The 19,831-nt window shown below is 47.1% G+C and overlaps 1 protein-coding gene and 1 long non-coding RNA gene across 2 annotated transcripts in view; one reads left to right on the top strand and one right to left on the bottom strand.

Moving 5' to 3' along the window:
• Positions 1 to 19,831, bottom strand: part of LOC117202307 (uncharacterized) — a 38,980-nt gene that overhangs the window by 3,419 nt on the left and 15,730 nt on the right. The window contains exons 4-9 of the long non-coding RNA XR_004484547.2: positions 15,726 to 15,800; positions 13,144 to 13,234; positions 12,096 to 12,629; positions 5,537 to 6,441; positions 2,620 to 3,080; positions 249 to 2,586 (exon numbers count right to left, since the gene is read on the bottom strand). This is a non-coding gene — a long non-coding RNA (uncharacterized LOC117202307). The remainder of the gene's footprint in view (positions 1 to 248; positions 2,587 to 2,619; positions 3,081 to 5,536; positions 6,442 to 12,095; positions 12,630 to 13,143; positions 13,235 to 15,725; positions 15,801 to 19,831) is intronic.
• Positions 390 to 19,831, top strand: part of SLC13A4 (solute carrier family 13 member 4) — a 39,099-nt gene continuing 19,657 nt past the window's right edge. Inside the window, exons 1-3 of the mRNA XM_004272166.3 lie at positions 390 to 488; positions 5,519 to 5,647; positions 17,892 to 18,028. Coding sequence (XP_004272214.1) covers positions 390 to 488; positions 5,519 to 5,647; positions 17,892 to 18,028 — 365 coding nt within the window. The remainder of the gene's footprint in view (positions 489 to 5,518; positions 5,648 to 17,891; positions 18,029 to 19,831) is intronic.

The following is a 19,831-nucleotide window of genomic DNA, read 5'->3' on the forward strand; positions in this document are numbered from 1 at the left end:
ATGTTGGAGGGCACAATAGACGGCAGCCAGACAGCTGCAGCAGAGGTGTAATCTTGATTGATTAAGGGGGCTTTTGCTGAGCTTTGGAATGAAGTTACTCCATTACTGATCAAGCAAAGAGAGAGCCATTATGTCCCCGTTTATCATCCTTTCCCACTTCCTTTTCGCTGGGCATAAAACTATGCTCACCAATCCCACCTAAAACCGAAGGCGAGGAGGCCGGCCTTTGTTGCAAACAGAGGCTCTACCTGCCCTCCTGTTCTGCTCTTAAGACGAGAGAGGACTCTTGGAAGCCGAGAAAGGTTGAAGGAGTGTTTCTGGAGGGAGGCGAGCGTCGCCAGCAGCACAGGCACTTGGCGGGCGCGGGCTCCGAGGGGAGGAGGTCCAGGATGGGTTTACTGAAGGGCCTCCACCAAGCCAGGAAGCTGCTGCTCGTCATCTTCGTGCCGCTCCTAATGCTGCCTCTGCCCATGCTTCACCCCAGCAGCGTGAGTACCAGCCGGTCCCCTCCTGGGGCCAGGGGATCAGGTGGGAGGTCAGAGGGGAGGTCGGTGGAGGGAGTGGGGTGCTCGTGCAGCGCCTCAGCATTCTTCTGTTGGTGTAAAGAAATGGAAATGCTTTCCTGGAGGAGGCTAACGTACTTTCTGCCTAAAAACTGCCATTTTCACCCCTTCACCCCATTCCCAGTCCCCCAGCCCCACGGCCCCTGGCCAGGACTGAGATAAGAGGAAGGGCCGATGGCTGGAGTGGCTGATCTGTGTGACACGGAGCAGTGGGCCAGCCTGCTCGGGGGCAGGGGCCAGGCGGACACCCGATAAAGAGAAGGGCGCTCTGGAGAGCCGGTATTTGCCAGGAGTCAACATGTGACCGTCCATATGGGAGAGCAACTGGACATCAGGAAGACCTCCCAGATGGAGGAGGGAGGGGACTGTGGACCCCGGCCTGAGGTGCACTGCGGTGGGGTCCCCGGCCGGGCTCCTGTGCATCTAGCCAGGGTCTGTGGGTGACCACGGTGGGCTCTGATAACCAGGATTTGAAACTCTTAATCCCTCAAGTTCCTTCTGAACTTTAAGTTGAAAGCGCAGCTTGGCAGCCTGCCCTGGTCCCATGCATGTGGCCCTTTGATTATTTGTATCCTCTGTGTTTTCTTCTCTGTGCTCTTGACGGAGAGACAGCAAACGACTGGATAAAACAGAATAAGAGCCCCCAACTCTAGACTGTGGCCCAATTTTTTGTTCAGGTTTGTGTGAGCAGAAGAGCCTGGGCTCTGCTTCTGAGACCGTCATTTGCCTTCCTTGCCTTCCTCCGGCTCCTTTTCTCCCTCCCCCCCCCCCCCTTCCTCCCAGTGGCTTTACCCCTTCCCCTAGCTGGCACTACCCTTGAGACTTTAGGAAAAATAAGCTACGAAAGGTTAATCTTGTTTGTAGGAGGGGAAGGGTGTCTTCCACTCAGCTCCCAGAGTAACTTCGTAACCAAGATTAAATGACGCAGTTAAAGGGGATTAGAATGGTTTCTTAAAAACAAACTGGTTTAAGTCTTTAGTAGAATAAAAACTCAGAGCACCAGGGAGCTGCTGATGAAAGCCGGCTGGGATTAGCAGACAGTGATTGGTGCTGAACGTTTTCCCGGCGTATACACTAGTCCATTTCTGGCTTTGTCCCAGTAGGCTGATTTTTTTTTCCTTTTCATGCTTTTGTTTTGTTTTGTTTTACTCGGTGTCAGATAGGTTAAGGGAATGCCAACCAAGTGGCACCTGCTCTTCTCATTAGCGGCATCAGCCCCCCCCCCCCGTGTCCCCTGAGTCAGCCCCATCTCTGGTGACCATGACTCTGGGGGGTAGTGCAGCCATTTAATTCTGGGAGCCTGTCTTGGAGCTTCTCAGTTACCAATGACTAGTGAGAAGTATCCCCATGAAGAAGAAAACAAAATAACAAATGATTGAAGTAGACAAAAAAAATCTATACATGTGACAGAAGAGGGATGTTGTGGAAAAAAAAAAAAGAGGAGAGACAAGGGAGGAAAGGTAAGCCTCTGCTCTGTTGGGGTCTATCAAAATTCTTGAATAGGTTTTTAAAGATGGACTCACTGAGAGCAAGAGACCTTGCCCTTCCTTGACCCAGCGCCTTCGTCCAACTGAGTTTCACCTTAGGGCGGGGTTTCTCAACAGCCACACTAGTTACATTTGGGGGCGGGGGGAGAGAGTTCTCTGTCGTGAGGGGAGGGCCGCGCTGTGCTGTGCATTGTAGCGTGGTTAGCAGCGTCCCTGGTCTCTACCCATCAGGTGCCAGCAGCACACAGGCACCCCCTGCAATTGTGACAGCCAAAAAATGCTTCCAGATATTACCAAATATTCCCTGGGGGGCAAACTTGGCTCCATTTGAGAACCAGTGCCTTAAGAAAAGAGAAATACGCTACCTCAGAGCTTCCCAGTCTGTGCTCATGGGTAGCCCGCGGGACAGCTAGATGGAGCCTGGGTGGCCAAAGCCCTCAGACCTGGATGCAGCCTGTTCACCACTCGCCCCAGTGTGCCCTGCGAAGGTGATTCCTCCGTGTGTCACAGCGTCAGTAAGACGCTTCTTCTCCTTCCTCTGCAATGACGCAGAAGCACCTTGAGGTCACGGCACAAACCACCACGGGGACTGGCTCTCATCTATTCGGCCCCCTCGCATCACACTTAGATTCTGATCTTTAATCCTTAAGATCCCTAAATAGCCTCGTTTGCTCTGGGCTGGAACTGAGAGAAGTGATCTGGGCAAGAGCTCCTGGCCTGCAGTTCTGATGCTTCTTCAAAGTGACAAGCTGCAGCTGCATTTTAGGAAGGATTAGTATGACCTCCCCGTTTCTCCTGCCCAGCTCTCTAAAGCCAGGGGCCCAGACTTGATTTCCCATACACAGAAGAGGAGGGTCAAGAGGGGGGCACCTGCAACGAAGCCCAGCTTCAGCATCCCGGTGGGATAAAAGTTACACCCAACTCCCAAGCTAAATTTTCAAAAGCCCTTCCAGTCATTTATGACACCAAATGACGTGACCTCAAGCTCCTTCCAGTGGAGCCTGAATGGTATTTCATCGGGGTGGTCAGACTGTAGGGAAAGAAGCAGATGTAAACATCAGTTAGTAGCAGGGTCAGGGAGCATCCGCTGTGGGGAAATGCCACTTTTGAACTCGCTCCTTTATTTGTCAACAGGAGCAAAAAAGAACTGACAACACTATCCCTTAAAGGCACTGCGCCAGTACGCGCCAATCCCTACATTCCTGCTGACCAGCAGCAGCGATAAGAGGCTGCGGGTTTCCAGAATATTTTCTCCAGTAGATAAGAGAGACCTGTTAGCCAGCAGAGGAGCCCAGTTCAGTTCACCAACCTTGATGGAGCTACCTGCCAGACCACGGCCAGATGCAGGGACACAGGAGCCTGTAAACAAACTTCACAGAGGATTCTGGGTTATCTGAATATAAGCTTCCCTACTGAATTCTGAGACAGCTGAGAAGGGGCAAAAGGAAGTTTATGTAAATTCCACGGGTGTACTGAGTGCGAAGTAGATGGAAAGGCCATCTGAAGGTGGTCTCTTGGCCATTTTTCTAATGAAAGTCAGAAAGCTCTAAGGAAAGTTCAGATTAAAATGATGGTAGTTTATCCTGTTCTTAATACTGCTGGATGAAGGTGGCTTGGTGACTTCCTCCAGTAACTTATTCTAATTCCTAACAATAGTTACAATCAAAAAGTTTACCTTGGCTTACCCAAATTCTCCTAATTCAAACCAAAATGATGCATGGTAGAAAGAAATAGCTCTTGCTCTCTCTCTCTCCCTTTTCTCTCCTTCCTTCGCTCCTGGACCTGTAATGACCAAGCCAAGAAAGACTGAAGGTTCTTTGTAAGGAATAAGGGCTTCTCAGTGAGGGAAAGACATTCTATCTCCTTTGCTTCAACTAGAAACAACACTTGCCATTCTGTCTCTTTCCCAGGAAGGAGATGGGAATAAGTGAGCTCAAGTGGGCTGAAGGGCTTTGAACTCCTTAGGTATTTTTATTTCTGCAGTAAAGGGAGCATTTCTCTAAACTGCATTCTTTTTCAAATGGAGCTTTTTTTCCCCCCAGTATTGGTTCTGTTGTCTTATCAGCACTTCCAAAAGCTTTAACTTCTCTCTGATCTTTTGGCCCCAGAGGAAATCTCAGTGGGAGCTACAGTCAACAACTGTTGCGCCCAGTTCCCATTTCTCAACCCCCAACCCCATAATCCATGCGTATCAGGAGGGAACAAGGTTCCATCCAGCCAGGCTGGGTTAATCACTCCTGACGCCCCTCACTGATCATGGCGACCTTTTGTAACTTTTGTGTAAGAGTTTGAGGATGCTTGTTCTGAACCCAAGGGAGAGATAAACAGAACAAGATTTGTCAGGTTCCTTGATCACCAGCCAGCCTCAGGGCAGGTCAGACCTGAGCGCAGTGGGTTTAGAACTAGGTATAAACGGAGGAGTCCACAGCCAGCTTGGATCTTCTATTCACTGGCCCTCCGGAGTCCATTGCTAAAACCCTTGGACAGTGACCTCTCCCAAGAGTAAGCCAGTGACCTTTCTCACCACCATTAATCAGCACCATTCGGGGCAACCAGGATTACTGGAGCTAAGGTTAAGGAGGACTGATTTTTTATAAGAATGTTGTACTTATTTATTCTGCGCACCCCACGGTTGTACAACCAGCAAAGGGAGTGGGCTGGGGAAAACCCTGGTAAATTTCCAGGCCTTCCCTTCCAGATAGACAGCACTCTTACTCTCTTTGTCAGAAGGAAGTTTCCATGTACATCAGGCAGTGGAGTGTCCCAGACACTGGTTAGGGCACTGGTTCTCAACAAGGGATGATTCCCCCCCGCCGCCTACGGACATTTGGCAATGTCTAGAGACAGTTTTGGTTGTCACAGTTGGGGAGGTGCTACAGACGTCTAGTGGGTAGAGGCCAGGGATGCTGCTAAACATTTGACAATGCAGGACAGCTCTCCCCACCAACCCAGCAGGGAGTGATCCAGCCCCAAACCGGCCAGTTTCAGAACTCACATGTGAATCAATTACACAAATTAATCCCCACCTTCAGCTACCCCAAGAACCTCTAGTATCTGATCAATCTGACACCAAAATATCCTGCCTAGACCAAGTTAAAACTGTGAACTCCACCTTTATGTACATGATCTGGACACTGCAGTTAATTTCAGTCCCTACCCTGCTCAGTTTCAGGAACCAACCAAGCTGTGATAGCATAACAGTCCCGGTGGCCACCCTGCTGCAAACCAGTGCAAACCACGTGCAAGGCATCAGTCGCCCCAAGGAGCAGCCATAACTTCACCCACCAAAATACGATGACACGTATCCACCAAACTTCTCTGCCAAGTCCACCTTTGCACCTCCCAGAGCTGTGTTCCAGTGCCCACGTTTGAGTCCGTGTGCCTCCTGCCTCTGCCCTGGGTCTCTTTTGGATCCTTGGTGGCAGTGGCTGTCCCTGTGACTAACCACCCACTTTCCTCCCCTTCCAGGAGGCTGCGTGTGCTTACGTGTTGATCGTGACTGCTGTGTACTGGGTGTCCGAGGCGGTGCCTCTTGGAGCTGCAGCCCTGGTGCCTGCCTTCCTCTACCCGTTCTTTGGAGTCCTGCGATCCAGCGAGGTTAGACCATTAGCAGCCCCCTGCTCGGTCCCTGCTGGGCCAGTGAAAGAGGGCTCAAGGCGAAGGGAGACTCACAGAGCAGTTGAGGAGGGGGCTTCTTTCACCCTCTGGGACAACCCATTAGCACTAAGCCTTTGCACCTGCTGTCCTGGACCCTGAGCTCCTTTCCTTCAACCCATGACCTTCATCTCTGTCAAACTGCCTCTTTCAGGAAGCCTTTTGGTTAATTACATCCAATTGTTCCTTCAGCCTGAAACCCTTTGGGAACTGTATGATTGGCACATTCAGCCAGACTGCTGTGATTCTTTCTCTGTTCTTCTGATTGTCCATTAAACTCTAAGCACTCAAAGGCAGGAATCAGGCCTCCCAGGTCCTTGGAATCTCCTGACGAAGCTGAGCCCTTATGGAGTAGGTGCTCAATAAATGCTTTGCCAACAGAGAGACTTACCGCATTTCCCTGAGTCCTGACAATGTCTTCACTTTCTCTAAAAAACATTTCTGTCCCTTCTTCCCCAACTCAAGATTACTGCATATTCTTTCCCTGACTGCTGTCTACCTAGAATCTGTCCTCTGTTCACTCTCTCCCTCTCTCTGTGGCATTCTTAAAATTCTAACAGAAATTGTCAACAGGAAGCCCAGGGTGGTGCCAGTGCAAACAGTTAAGCCCACCACAAATAGAAGAGAAGAAAATCACAGCCAGAAACCTGGAGCAAGATGAAGGACGGTCTTCTTTCATTAACACCTGGTTCCATTTGGATTATCTCCTTATAGCACCTGGTCTCCGCTTAGGGTTTCTGAAGGAGATTGAATGGTAGAGGTTAGTTAAGGACAGAGGCACAGAAGAAAGAGGAAAGGGAACTAATGTTTGAATTCCTACTAAGAATCAGGCACTACACCAGAAGTGCTGTATTAGTTAATACTCCCGAGATGTCTACAAGGTAGATATTAATATTTCCATTCTACGGATGAGGAAAGAGTTTCACAGTTAAGAAACTTACCCAAGATCACAAAGTAGGAAATAGCAGAATTGGATTCAAACTCATACCTGTCAGATTTCAAAGTCTATGCACTTGCTTACTGTACCATAAGAAAAACACTCCATAATGTATTACGTAGCTTCATGGTGAGTTAATACTAAGAACTGTACATCTCTTCACCTGTGTGATGTGAGGAAGGAATAATGAACCTGGGTCCATGGGATGCCTTAACCATGGATAACAGAATTTTTTTTAAAGTCCAAAGATAAAAATTAGGCCATCCCCTAATTGCTGTACTTGACTACAAGTTAACAAGTTGTCCTTCTACTACATGGACTCAAATGGCTGGTTTTTGTTCGCTTGTTTTGGTTTGGGGCAGTTTGGTTTGGAGGCTGTTGGTACATTAGTTCCTTTGTTGGCATTTAGTAATCATTATAGCCTCAGACTCTCCAAAAAGGATAGCATCCCCAAAACCCTCAGCAGTGCTTTGATTCCTGGAGATGGGTCCAACACCAGTATCCTGGGGACCCACATAAAAGCTAGCCTGGAACCTGAAGCACTAGGCAGTCACTCCAATTATCCCCCTTCCTCTGTGGAAAGAGAACAGGTAGTCTGGGTCTGTGTGCATGCCTAAAAGAACAAGCACCAATATTACTTTTCTTTTTTTTTTTTTTTTTTTTTGGTGATATGCAGGCCTCTCATTGTTGTGGCCTTTCCTGTCGCGGAGCACAGGCTCCGGATGCGCAGGCTCAGCGGCCATGGCTCACGGGCCCAGCCGCTCCGCGGCATGTGGGATCTTCCCGGACCGGGGCACGAACCCTTGTCCCCTGCATCGGCAGGCGGACTCTCAACCACTGCGCCACCAGGGAAGCCCTCTTTTTTAACATCTTTATTGGAGTATAATTGCTTTACAATAGTGTGTTAGTTTCTGCTTTATAACAAAGTGAATCAGTTATACACATACATATGTTCCCATATCTCTTCCCTTCTTGCATCTCCCTCCCTCCCACCCTCCCTATCCCATCCCTCTAGGTGGTCACAAAGCACCGAGCTGATCGCCCTGTGCTGTGCGGCTGCTTCCCACTAGCTATCTATTTTACGTTTGGTAGTGTAATATTACTTTTCTTAAGAGAAACATAAATGAACTTGTCTTGCAGATTTCTCTTTAAAATTGTGAAAGCGAAAGCCAATGAGTCGGGAGGTGAAAGTAGAGAGCAGAGGAAGAAGTGAAGTTATAGAAAGAATTGAAACTTAAGTAACATCTTTAAAGTGAGCTAACTATTCATTAAAAGACTAATATCTTTGTATTTCACTACAGGCAGCCCAAAAGCCAACAGTATGCCTTAGTCTTAAAGTAGATGATGTCTCTATTTCCCCAAGGGCCTCCTGCAGCGGAATCTTATAGACAGGTGGGCCAATCAGCCCCTCCACACACTAGGGATGTTGCTAGGCAACAGTTCATCCTAGGGCCTGCCCATCTGCACAGCCAGGAAGGCTCAACCTATAAGGAGTCTAGGGAGGCAGTTGTTTTCAAAGGCAACAGGACTTTGTAAGGAGAAAAAGAAGACTTTGCAGGGAGAGATTGGGTGTTGCTATTGCTGGGGCTGGAGGTGGAAAACGCTGGAGAAGCCAGGGGCCAATTTTATCATTTGAGGTGAAAAACCCTACCCCATCCGTCTGATAAAGTGGCTTTGGCTGGTGATATTTAACAGCCGAGCTCCGGAGAGCAGTTTAGGCCAAATATAATCTGTTTAGCTAGCCTTTTAAACTCAGATTAAAGGACATGCCGATCAGGTAGAGGACATGGGTTATAGCCCTTAGTGAGCCAGTTGACTTTGCAGACAGAGAAAATATCTATTCCACAGCCACCGACTTCTCCCCTACACCAGCATGTGCCATGGCTCCCTGGGAAAAGCTAGGCCGGGGGTCTGCAGGCGCCCCTTACTCCAGACAAATCATCCACTCGTCACTTCCCAAACCCACCTTGTGCTTGCCCAGCCCCTTGCCGGGACTCGGGCCACTCTTCCACTTTGGAAAGTTCTCTCCAATTCCTTCAGCTTTTAAGATCCTACCCAATTACCCTGTTGGTTGAAGCCTTTCCAAAAACCTCAGCTAAAAGAGTTGTTCACTTCCCTTGGAGCCCCCCAATACCTTTGTCCTTTAAACGGTACATGAGATACATCAGATATAAACTTGCTGTGGACACGTCCTCTCTCCATCCACATTTCATGCCCTCTAGGGTTGACGATGTCTTATGCATACGGGCCATTCTTGCACTAGCCCTTAGTTCACGTTTCTTGATTGCAATGTTTCTCAATAGTGTGTCAGTAGTGTACTCTCCATATGAAGGAAGGCATGTGAATAGGATCAGTGGGACCCTGGATCTGTGGCTTTTGTCCCTCAGGTTATTCAGTCAACATTCAGAAAAATATTTTGAGTGCTGTACCTACCATGTGCAATACAATATGGGATGTTACAGATACCTTGCAGGTGACAAAAATGAAAAAAAAATATAATTTCTGGGACTTCCCTGGCGGTCCAGTGGTTAAGACTCTGCTCCGAATGCAGGGGGCACGGGTTCAATTCCTGGTCTGGGAACTAAGATCCCACATGCTGTGTGGTGCAGCCAAAAAAAGAATTTTTTTAACTATATCATTTCTGCGCTCTTGAATCTCACAGCTAATGCTCTGGGTTCCCCCTAGGGCTGGATGTATGCATATAAATGGTTAAATTTTACAGTGATGAACTGTCAGTCTGCAGGTATTAAGAGTTCACTGTGTGCAAAGCTGAGACTGTCTTCTATCAGCCGAACTCAGATGCTGAAAAGAGACAGAAAATGGTCAAAATGGCTCCTGACCTTGAGAAGTTTCTACTCTAGCAGAGAGAAAGTATAAACCACATGGAATAACACAGAAGACCCTATGCAGTAATGCCTCTTTTTCTGGCCTTGCAGACCCCAATTTACACAATTTCACATGAGGGAATGTTCTATATAAATGAAATTTACCCTGTCGAGTGCCCAAACTTTATATTGACCACTTTTTGACTGAGGTCTTTCCACAAAGCTTTATAATTTCCCTGGTCTTTTAAACAAATGTTGCTGAACATAAATTAACTTTTTCTTTGGAGCCTTCGATATTTCCAGGGATAACAATTTCTCAGTCAGAGAAATGTGGTCTGGATGACAGCACAGTTGAGTAACTTGAGTGCTGGTTGAATAGCTGAACCGAAAGAATCTGAGGAACATGTTGGCATTGCACTGGAGAGAGAGCACAAATGGAAATAAGAAAGGCATGTCATCAGATTGCAGATGACTCAAAGCTAGATGGACTAGCTAATGTACAGTGACAGAATCAATGCTGCCAGGAAGAGACAGTGGACTGGAAGGGAAGTCCAGGCAAAATGAAGCTTAATAAGGATAAATGTTAGCAGTGTGTGTGAAAAAGATCTTTGGCTTTCAGCTGAGTATAGACGCAGTGGGAGTCAGCTCTCTGTCCAGGGTGGCCGCCAAAATGCCAAGCCTTTACCACATGTCAGGCGCAGTGGGAGGTCCTTTACATGCACTGTATCTTTTAATCCTCTGTGAAGTGGCTATTATTTTTATCTTTGTTTTACAGAGGAGGAAACTGAAGTTCAGAGAGGTTAAGTAACTTACTCAAGGTGATACAGCTCGTAAGTAGTACAGCCAGGACTTGAAGCCCGAATTGCCTGACCCCAGAACTTTCACCCTTAACTGCTAGCCAGTATGTACTGAAATCTGCTCAATTAATAAACGTATGTGTTCAGAGCAGGAAATTCTGGATAAGGAGCTCATTCAGAGGTAGGTAGCCAAGATGTCTGAAATCTAGAAGCTAAGTCACGTGAGGAATGAAGAAAAGCCTCAAGAGGGGCATGATTTCTGGCTTGTACAGCTCAACATACCAGGCTCAAAGGGTCAAACCAGAACCAGAGTCAAAGCACCGTAAGGTAGATCCCCTCTCTGGGAGGGAAGACCCTGAAATGGGGGCCACACGTGGTCCTGGTGTTCCTGTCCCCAGAAGCACAAGCCAGATGACCACGTAAGGATACTAGAGGTAGACTCTGTGCCTCGGGAGAGGGGCTGGGCTCTAAGGGCCCCTTGACGTTAGGAATCTATCGGCTTGTAAGCATCCAGCTTCTGCTCCCCTCTGCTGGTGTACAGAGCCCAGTCCTGTATTTCCAATTTGTTTTTAGGTCTGTTTTTTTGTTGTGCCTCCACTGTGACTCTCGTTACTGTCATCATAGAGGCCTTGAAAGTCCTCTAAGCCTTTCTGCTGTGTTGCCGTAGCTGGGGACAGGACCTGTGTCAATCAAGTGAGCTGAGATTCACTGTTTATAGGAGAATGGCTTAGATGTGGGGACCAAGCGGCTCTCTGGGGAACTAAAGGGCATGGTTTGAACACTGGAATTTGTAAGGAGCCTCAGAGATGCCCAGGGTCAGGAACTACTTCCGGTAGAGATTACACCTGCTCTCTGTCTACCCCCCAACACATGCAGCCACACGCGCACGCGCATACAGACACGCTCCTTCTGCTGTCTCAGTGGCCCTGCACTGCAGGCTTCTAGCAAGTCTAATTCAGGTCCTAGCTCCTGCCAAGGCAAGAGAGGCAGCAAGGCAGCTCCAGCTGGAGAAACAAAACAGCCTCTACAGCCAAGTGATACTTGAGTCTGATGTCATGAAATCTGCTTCCCTGTTTGCTCTTGATCTTTCTGACCCACTGGATTCCTGACCAGTGCCTAGACCCTGACTTGCTGTGTGTAAACCTGGGGGCATTTCGTATATCACCTTCCACTCTGCCTTTCTGGCCTCTACTCACTATGGAGGCTGACACCCCTACCTCCACGCCCCCAGCCACACATACAGGCCTGTGAGGATACAGGCTGAGCATCTGTGCCCAGCTACCCACCCTCACCTACAGCCATCCAGATACAGCCCAGAGCTGAGCGCACACCCAGGCCATACGTGGGCCCGATACCAGGAACCCACAGATCTTGCAGCCTTTTGAGGCCAAGCTGATGTTTCCATAGGAAGAGCTACAGGGGCAGATCATTCAGTCTTGAAGAAACTGGGGACACCTTATGAGTCAGCATTTCCAAGCTCTGCAGGAGCTGGGCTGACTTCGGGTCAGGTCAGCACCCATCTGGGTCTCTCTGCTTTAGACATCTCTAGGGTAGGGTTTACAAAGAATGTTTTTTAAGCAACAAAACCTTTCCTTTAAACTAAATCTTAGGAAAATCAATACATGAAGCAGATGGAAGGGGAAGTCCTACTCTGATTAGGCATGGGGGCCCAGAGCCCTGACTGCCCGGGCCCTTCCCTCCCAATGCTTCACGGCCACCCTGTTCCCACAGCTGCCACTGAAGTTTCAGAGGCAGTGAGTGGTTTGAAAACCTCTGTCCTCAGGGAATACAGACAGGTGGTTAGGAGGGTGTCTGAGCCCCCAGAGACTTACCAGCAGGAACAGCATTCCTGCCCCCAGGGAAGGGCGGAGAGGCAGCCACGCCGCCGCCAGGGTGGTGGTTGGAATGGTGTAGTGAGGGGCTTCAGCTCTGATGGGGGCTTAGCTCAGCCCGGAGGGGGGCCATCCCAGGCATCCCATCCTGGGGTCGCAGCAAAATTGTTCAGATGAACCAAAAGAGCCTCAAAATAGGTCCGTTTCCAGAGACCACCACTGGTCTCCTAAGGGAATGCCACATTCCTGCCGCGTGAAGAGGCACAGCCACAGCAACTTGCAAGGCGAGCCTAGGTGTGTCCAGCCAGCAGCGGCGTGCTGACTGGCTGCATTTCTGACGGGACCCGTACAACGCCACCAGTGCCTACGTCAGGACACGTTCAGATCCACGCATTCTGCCAGTCTCTGGCTGCCACCACTATACGTAAGGACACTGGCCATGTGGAGAGGGTCAGGATCCAAGTTGGGAGTAGGGTCTAACTGAGTTTGAATCCAGTTTTCTCACTGACCAGTCTTGAGCAAGTTGTGCGTTTACTGAAATAAAAGTTGCAAGTTGAGTTTTATTTGGGGAACTTACTGAGGACTATGGCCTGGGAGACACCCTCTTAGGTAACTGAGGTACTGCTCCTAAGAGGTAAGGTAGGAGCCAGGAAATATATGAATTTTTTTTTCTGGAAAAACAGGTAGTCAGACATCAAGAGACTACTGCTAATCACAACAGACATCTCAAGTTAATGATTTTAGTGCTTTTCTATCTACGAGAAGAAGTAAGAATCTGGGGTCATTGAAATGATCCCTTAGATATGCATCTTAACTATTTAGGGCCAGTACCCAAAGTACAGAATGCTTCCTGTTTTTCTCCATCCTGAATTCCCCTCAGGGTGCACGACTGCAGTGGCTAATGGCTTGATCCTTATAGAACTGGAATGGCGGGCAACATTCTTTTCCTTACATGTGTAACCTCTCTAAACTTCCATTTTACTCATCTGGAAAATGAGAATAATAGGCATACCCACCTCGTGGGGAGCTGTGAGGATGTTAGACCTACCTGAGTGACAGAGTGCCCATCACGGCACCCAGCTTATCTGCACGAATGATTCATTGGTCCATCTGTCTTCCTCCCTGACGATTGCCCTGTTCTTAGTGAGAAAAGCACTGAACTGAGATCAGCATCCAGATTTCCATTCTCCTCAAACTTCTAGGATTAAAGCCACAACTCCCCTCACCTTCCCATTTAAAAAAAAAAAAAAACTTTGTAAAAAAATTAAAACCTGACATATCCAGAGAGCAACAAATAATTCCGTGATCAAAGAGAGTGATGTTTTTAAAAGCTCATCACTAACAGATGTCACCTGCAATTTACTAACAATGAACTAAAAGACTACATTGGTCAACCCTTCTGGCCTTGTGCCTCTCAATCCAGGCTGGGTTAGAAAACTCTTGAGATGTACTCACCCTTCACTTAAGAAAGTTTGGGGGAATCTTTGTCTTTTAGGTCCACCTTGCTCCTTCTTACTTCATTTCTTTCTCTTATTCCCCCACGTGGTCATGCTGGCATACCTGATTCCTAACCCTCAATCTCATCTTGAAGCGTTTCATCTTTTCACTTCTCTAACAATAATAATGGACCATTACTGAGCACTTCCTATGTGCCAGGCCTGTCTTGCATCATCTTACTTAAGGCCCATACGGATTCAATGTGTTGTGTATTACTACTTAAAAGGTTGAAACGATGGGGGAACAGGGGTTCAGTATTTGGTCCAAGAACATACAACTCATCTGTGGGGAGCAAGCATTTGAACCCAGGTTGAGTTCTTACTTGCTATCCTCTGCTCCACCTTTTCAGAGCGGCCTCCTTGAGCCCATCTCTTCTTAAACACAGTCCAGAAACATCTCTGCTCTCCAAACTTGGGGTCTGGGCACACCGAGAAAAACCACAGAGCAGAAAAGCAGTAAAGGCGGTAACACTGCCAACACAAATGTCACAAAATCCATGCAGTCTAGCCATGGGAGGAGCACTTGTTTTAGAATCTAATTTCTCTTTGCAAATAGTTCTAACAATTTTCATTATCTAGTTTCCCAACTCACAGAATATTAGTCTTGGAAATTAGATAGTGGGGAAAGGAATGCTCACGGCAAGTGTGAGGACGCAACACATTTTAGAAAATGATTAAAATAATCCTCAAGAATCCTGGAACTCCCAGAGGGGCTGTAAATAACCAAGGTTTTATTGTAAAGAAAAAAAAAATCAGTGGGCTAGAAAACTAACCAACACCATTGGACAAGATTTTATTGATTGTGCCTGGGCCCTCTCTGTATGCTAACGGCCTCAGACCAGGTCAGCCTCTGTGTGGACCACATTGTAACAGGAGAGCCACCAGGAACCCTGGCTGTCAACGTGGCGGGCCACGCTAGCTGGTTTGCATGTGTCATTTAATCTTCACGACAGCTTTACAGAAGATTGGGACTCATATAATCCTCATATATTTTTTTAGATGAGAGAAATGAAGCCCAGAGAGGTTGAATAACTTGCCCAGCATACAGCCGAGTCACAAACTACACCCAGGCTACATCACCAAACACTTGGCATTGCTTACAAGGGGGCAGGAAGGACACGTGAACAGACCTGAGCACACCAAACACCAAATAAGAAAACATCACAGGGCCAATATCCTACTAAACCTGGGCCTGGGGCTTTCACGGGACCGGGCCCAGGTATTTGGGGCCAGTGTCAGGACTGTGATTATGAATAAAGATGAGGAATGTGGGCTGGCCCGTGCTGTCTGGGGTACCCAGAATTTCCCCTGGAGTTGAATTAGATGAGTGGTTTCTACTTGGCCACCCTGAGTGGCATGTCGAATAGTAGCTTTAGATTCAGATGGACCTGGATTGATATCCCAACTCCACACCTCACACTGTGACCCTGGAGAAGTTCCTTAACGTCTCTGAGTCTGTTTCCTCACCTTAAGTGAGAAAGTGAATGCAAAATACATTTCTGGCATGTAAAAGACACTCTACCGCATGTTGGTTCCTTTCTCCTTGCCCTTGAGAGGAACCCTGAGAAAGTAGCCCCACCTCTTGTGCAGGCTCTGATCCCCCTAAAAGGCCATCACCAACTGGGGTCTATCAGGATATGTGCCAAAGAGGCAGAAAACTAAAATGTTGTCAGTCAGTCCCCAGGGAAAGTAACCCTGGTAACACTGAGTCTTTAAAAGCTTCACAGAGAGCCATGAGTCATGGGGCCAGTGGGGGACCATCACCCAGGAGGACAATGGTGTCTCAGGTCTTCTGTGGGTTCCTCTCCTTGGTAGACAGATGAAATTAAAACACCAATTCCACCACAGAGCTGCCTTTCAGCTGCCTAGGAACATGAGTGGGCAGTGAGGAAGGTCCTAGGCCCCCAGTTCAGCCAGCCCTCCCATCCCAGCAGTGCTTCCACCTCCCGCTAGGGGGCAGCACCTCCACCCACCGTCAGGGCCCGAGGCCTTCCTGTCCTTCCCAGTGCGGACTCTGCCCCAGAGTCACAAGCCCAGCACCGCTTCTCTGCCCTCCGGGAGCATTAGTGACAGTGTCCATGAGGACTGGGGTCGAGGACGAGGACTAGATTAACCAGAAGCAGAGGCCTCTTACCCCAGGAAACGGTCTCAGAGAGGAGAGATGATCCTTCTGTTGCACAGAACTCATCAACCAGACACAAGGAAATCTCTGTGGGGAAAAAGTGAGAAGGGAGAAATGGAGCAAGTTACCTTTTGGGGGGCTCTTATCTTACCAAAGTGTTGCATGCAGAGTTTAAAACTCAAATAATACTGAAAAGGTCCCAATGAAAAAAACAGCAGACTCCTTCCCCACCCCTCCCTCCACCAAATCCCACCTCCCCTGACCCAGAGTCAAAAACTTAACTTTGTTAACTGCTTCTTCTGGTATTAAGCTCCACGGTCCTATATGATATTCTTATATTAATTCTTGAGTTATCACTTTTAGACATTATCGGTTGACTTCTGATTATAGCAGGTGAGGATTTTGTACTCTTACATCACCCAATTCTCCTCCCTCTACCTTCCCAGTACAGGCATATAATTCAATAATCAAAGTTTAACAGTATCATTATATAAATTCTGTCTACTTCCAACACTGCAGATTTTACTATATTTGTATTTCCTTCCCTGTTCAGTTTTTATTTTTCTTGCAGTTAAAAATGTTCTTGTTTTCTCACTTTTAGAGGATTTCTAAGTTAGGAGTTAAACTTTTCTATATCTTTTCCTCCCAATTTATATCATGGTTGCATTGTTGGGAACAACTCTCTTGTATGTGACAAGTATTTATTGAGCATCGACTTTTCCATATTATCCTATTAGGTGCTAAGAGATACAGAAACAAGAGAGATACACATAAAAAAATAAACAGTACAAGCATGAAGCAACAGTTCTAGCACTGCCCTATGTGCTCTGTGATGTGTAGAGTTAATAGTACCCACAAGGAATGTTCTGGAGTCAGAGGTTAGAGTCACAAGGAAGGTTTTCTGGACGCCACCAGGCCTGAACTGGGCTTTGAAGTCTCATCAAAGTGGAGATAAGGAGAGAATGTTCCAAGAGAGGGAATCAACGAAGAGTTGGTCCTGGAGCCCAAACATAGGAAACATGTTTGAGCAGGACTAGGTCTCAATTACCTCGTCATTAAAAAGCAAGAAGAAGCAGCTGGTAACTGATGCTATGGTTGTGTGAGAGAAAACGCCTAATCTTAGGAAATAAACACTGAAGTATTTAGGGATAAAGGACCAAAATGTATATGACTTACCCTCAAGCGGTTCAGGAAAAAAAAAAAAAAACCCATACACACAGTGGATGGCTATTTCTTGCACTATTATCATTTTGGAACCCTTTGGAACTCTGGAATTATCTGGAGTTAAAGAGTTATTCAAATATAAAGTTTTTTTTAAAGGTTTAAGGCAGGTTATAAAGACACCTTCAAGAACTCTGTCCTAAGGAAATAATCACATTTATATAAGGTTAACGATTTAAGCTGAAAATTATTCTTTGCTCCATTTGCAGCAAAGAAAGAAAAAAAGAAATCAACTTAAATATTCAACAAAAGGAAAACGGCTAAGTAAATTCTATGGTACTTCATGCTGTCATTAGCATGAATTTTTTCAATAAATTTAAGTCTCATAAGAAAATGATCAGCGTACAATGTCAAATGAAAAAAAGAAGCAGGATATAAACCAGTACATACTGTATAAATCCAATTATGTATCTATATAGACATTAAAAAATTGAAGAAAATATACCACAGTGCTAACAGTAGTAGGATTAAGGGTAATTTTATCTTTAATTTTTCTATATTTTGAAGTTTTCCATAATGAACATGTATTAACTTTCCAATTAAAAAATGAACAGAATTTTCTAAAAAGCTAAAGAAAATGAGATTATAACCCAGGGTTATTTTCATAATTTTTAAGAATTAAGGTAAAACTGTAAATATGTTTATTCTTTGAAATCGTATTCATATCACAATTAGAATGGAGAAGAATATCTACCCGACAGAGTTGCTGGCAGGATTAAATGAAATCTTTGTAAAGTGCTTAGCACAGTGCCTGCCCAAGGTAGTATGTATGTATGTACGTGTACATAAAATTTTTAAAATTTAAAATTATATATATATGTAATATACAACAGCTGGCTATTTTAATAACTCTCATCTCCCTGCTTTTTGCTTGCTAGCCTCTGGTTGAGCTTGAGTTTAGTCGGGCGGGGGCCAGGCCCCGGGTCGGGTAGGGGTGACCCGAGCTGGCCTCTGCAGGTGGCGGCCGAGTACTTCAAGAACACCACGCTGCTGCTGGTGGGTGTCATCTGCGTGGCGGCGGCTGTGGAGAAGTGGAACCTGCACAAGCGCATCGCTCTGCGCATGGTCCTGATGGCCGGAGCCAAGCCGGGCATGTAAGTCACACTGAGTGCATCCCCTCAGCTCCCAGTGGGCCCCCTGGACGGTCAGAGGGACGTCCACTTGAGGCTTTCTACCAGTGGGGGTGGGAGGACACCAGGGCCTCAAGGATCCCATCTCCCCCTCCAGTGAGAGGGCCTGTGACCATGGAATGGAGACTTGAGTGGGTGACTTTGGTGTCCTCTAATAACCTGAGTAACCTAGACTGCTGGGGCAGCGGGTTACAAGATCTAAGGGGCTTATCTGGTAAAACAAGAGGGACCAACATAAATTGTTTCCCAACCTTTTTCCCTTGTATCAGGGAATAGGCTGGATGAGGAAGTGGTGTCTTCTCCTCTGTCATTTAAGGAGGCATGGAGGTTTCCTCCTATCCACCCTGAGTTCTTGTCGCCATTGGTTTAGACCAGAGGCCTGTCAAATGTGGCATCTGACCCGGCATCTGCAGGGCACTCAGGCCCTCGGCTGCTTCCTCTTTTCTCTCTGCTGTCGAGAAGGCCGCTCAGGAATGTGTAGGAAGGTCAGGATTGACGGTTTTGCGTGAACTCATTCCTGCTCTGTTGGATAACCCTGCCCTTATCTTCCCTTTGGAATATCGTCCTCACCTCCTAGTTTACAACTTTCTTGCAACACTTTTTATGTAAGCTGCCCTGACTCTCCTGGGAGTCCAACAGAGCATAAATAAATAATATGGTGTTAGTTTTCATCCCTAGTCATTAGATGAAGACATGTTATACTTAAAAAGATGTTCCTGTCTCCCACTTAACCACAGCCTAACTCAGGGCATAATCACTCAGTAATAACCTGAGGTGTTGTACTCCACACTCGGCCTCCTAGACACACAACGGCATTTCCCCACATCATGTTGAGGCTCTGCGGCTCTTTGAAACCCCTGGGTACTATCGTCAAGAATTTTTATCCCATTGCGTTTCTACTTGTCTCTATTTACCGCACCCTCCAGCAAGTTTCCACCCACCACGGGGCCCTCTGTTTGCCGGTGCATGTCCAGGGCAGACAAACTCATGTCTCCATCAGCCTAAACAGAGACACCATCAGGGCTCTGGCACCTACCCGGTCATGATCCACAGGACAGCTGTGCTGGCCCCAAACTGTGAAAAGTCAATGATCCCACCTAAGGTGATCAACACGGGTAGTCTTTATGCTGGCTTCTCTTATGGAAATAAGAACTATATCTGTACAAACACACAGTGCATGTTTTCAAAGTCAAGGAGAACTTGAGAGTTATCTTTGTGTTTTCCTCCAAGTGTCAACTCATAGACACAGCCTTGAAAAAGTGCACACAGTGCAATGGGACACTGCTGAGCCGTTGGGGGCTATGCTTTCAACGGTCAGTAGTGGGACAAGTAGTGGGCGGAACCGTAAGCTCTGTCCATTAGTCTCTATTTGGTCGCTAATAACTGCAGTGACTTGGCTGCAAAGCAAGGAATGGGATGGTACTCGTAGGACTGCTGGCTGCAAGGGCCGAGAAAAGAATTCCTTTATACACAAAAAACACACATCATCACCAAGCTAATGTCCATGGACGAGAGCAATCAGGAAGTCCATGCCCTGTGACCCTACCACCAAAGCTATTCTTTGCTTAAGCAAGGGCTTTTCTTTTTCTTTTTTTTGGGGGGGGGCTAAGGCCACTAGCCCACGAAGTGTGATGCATTCATTCAACACATCTTTATTTAATGTTTACTCTGTACCAAGCCCTGGGAGTACAAAGCTGAATGTATGACATAAAACCCCCATTTTCTGGATAATTGCCAGCACCAGCAGGCTTGTAGGAGGCCCCGAGA

Source organism: Orcinus orca, chromosome 9 (genome assembly GCF_937001465.1).
Source record: "Orcinus orca chromosome 9, mOrcOrc1.1, whole genome shotgun sequence".
Lineage (NCBI taxonomy): Eukaryota > Metazoa > Chordata > Mammalia > Artiodactyla > Delphinidae > Orcinus > Orcinus orca.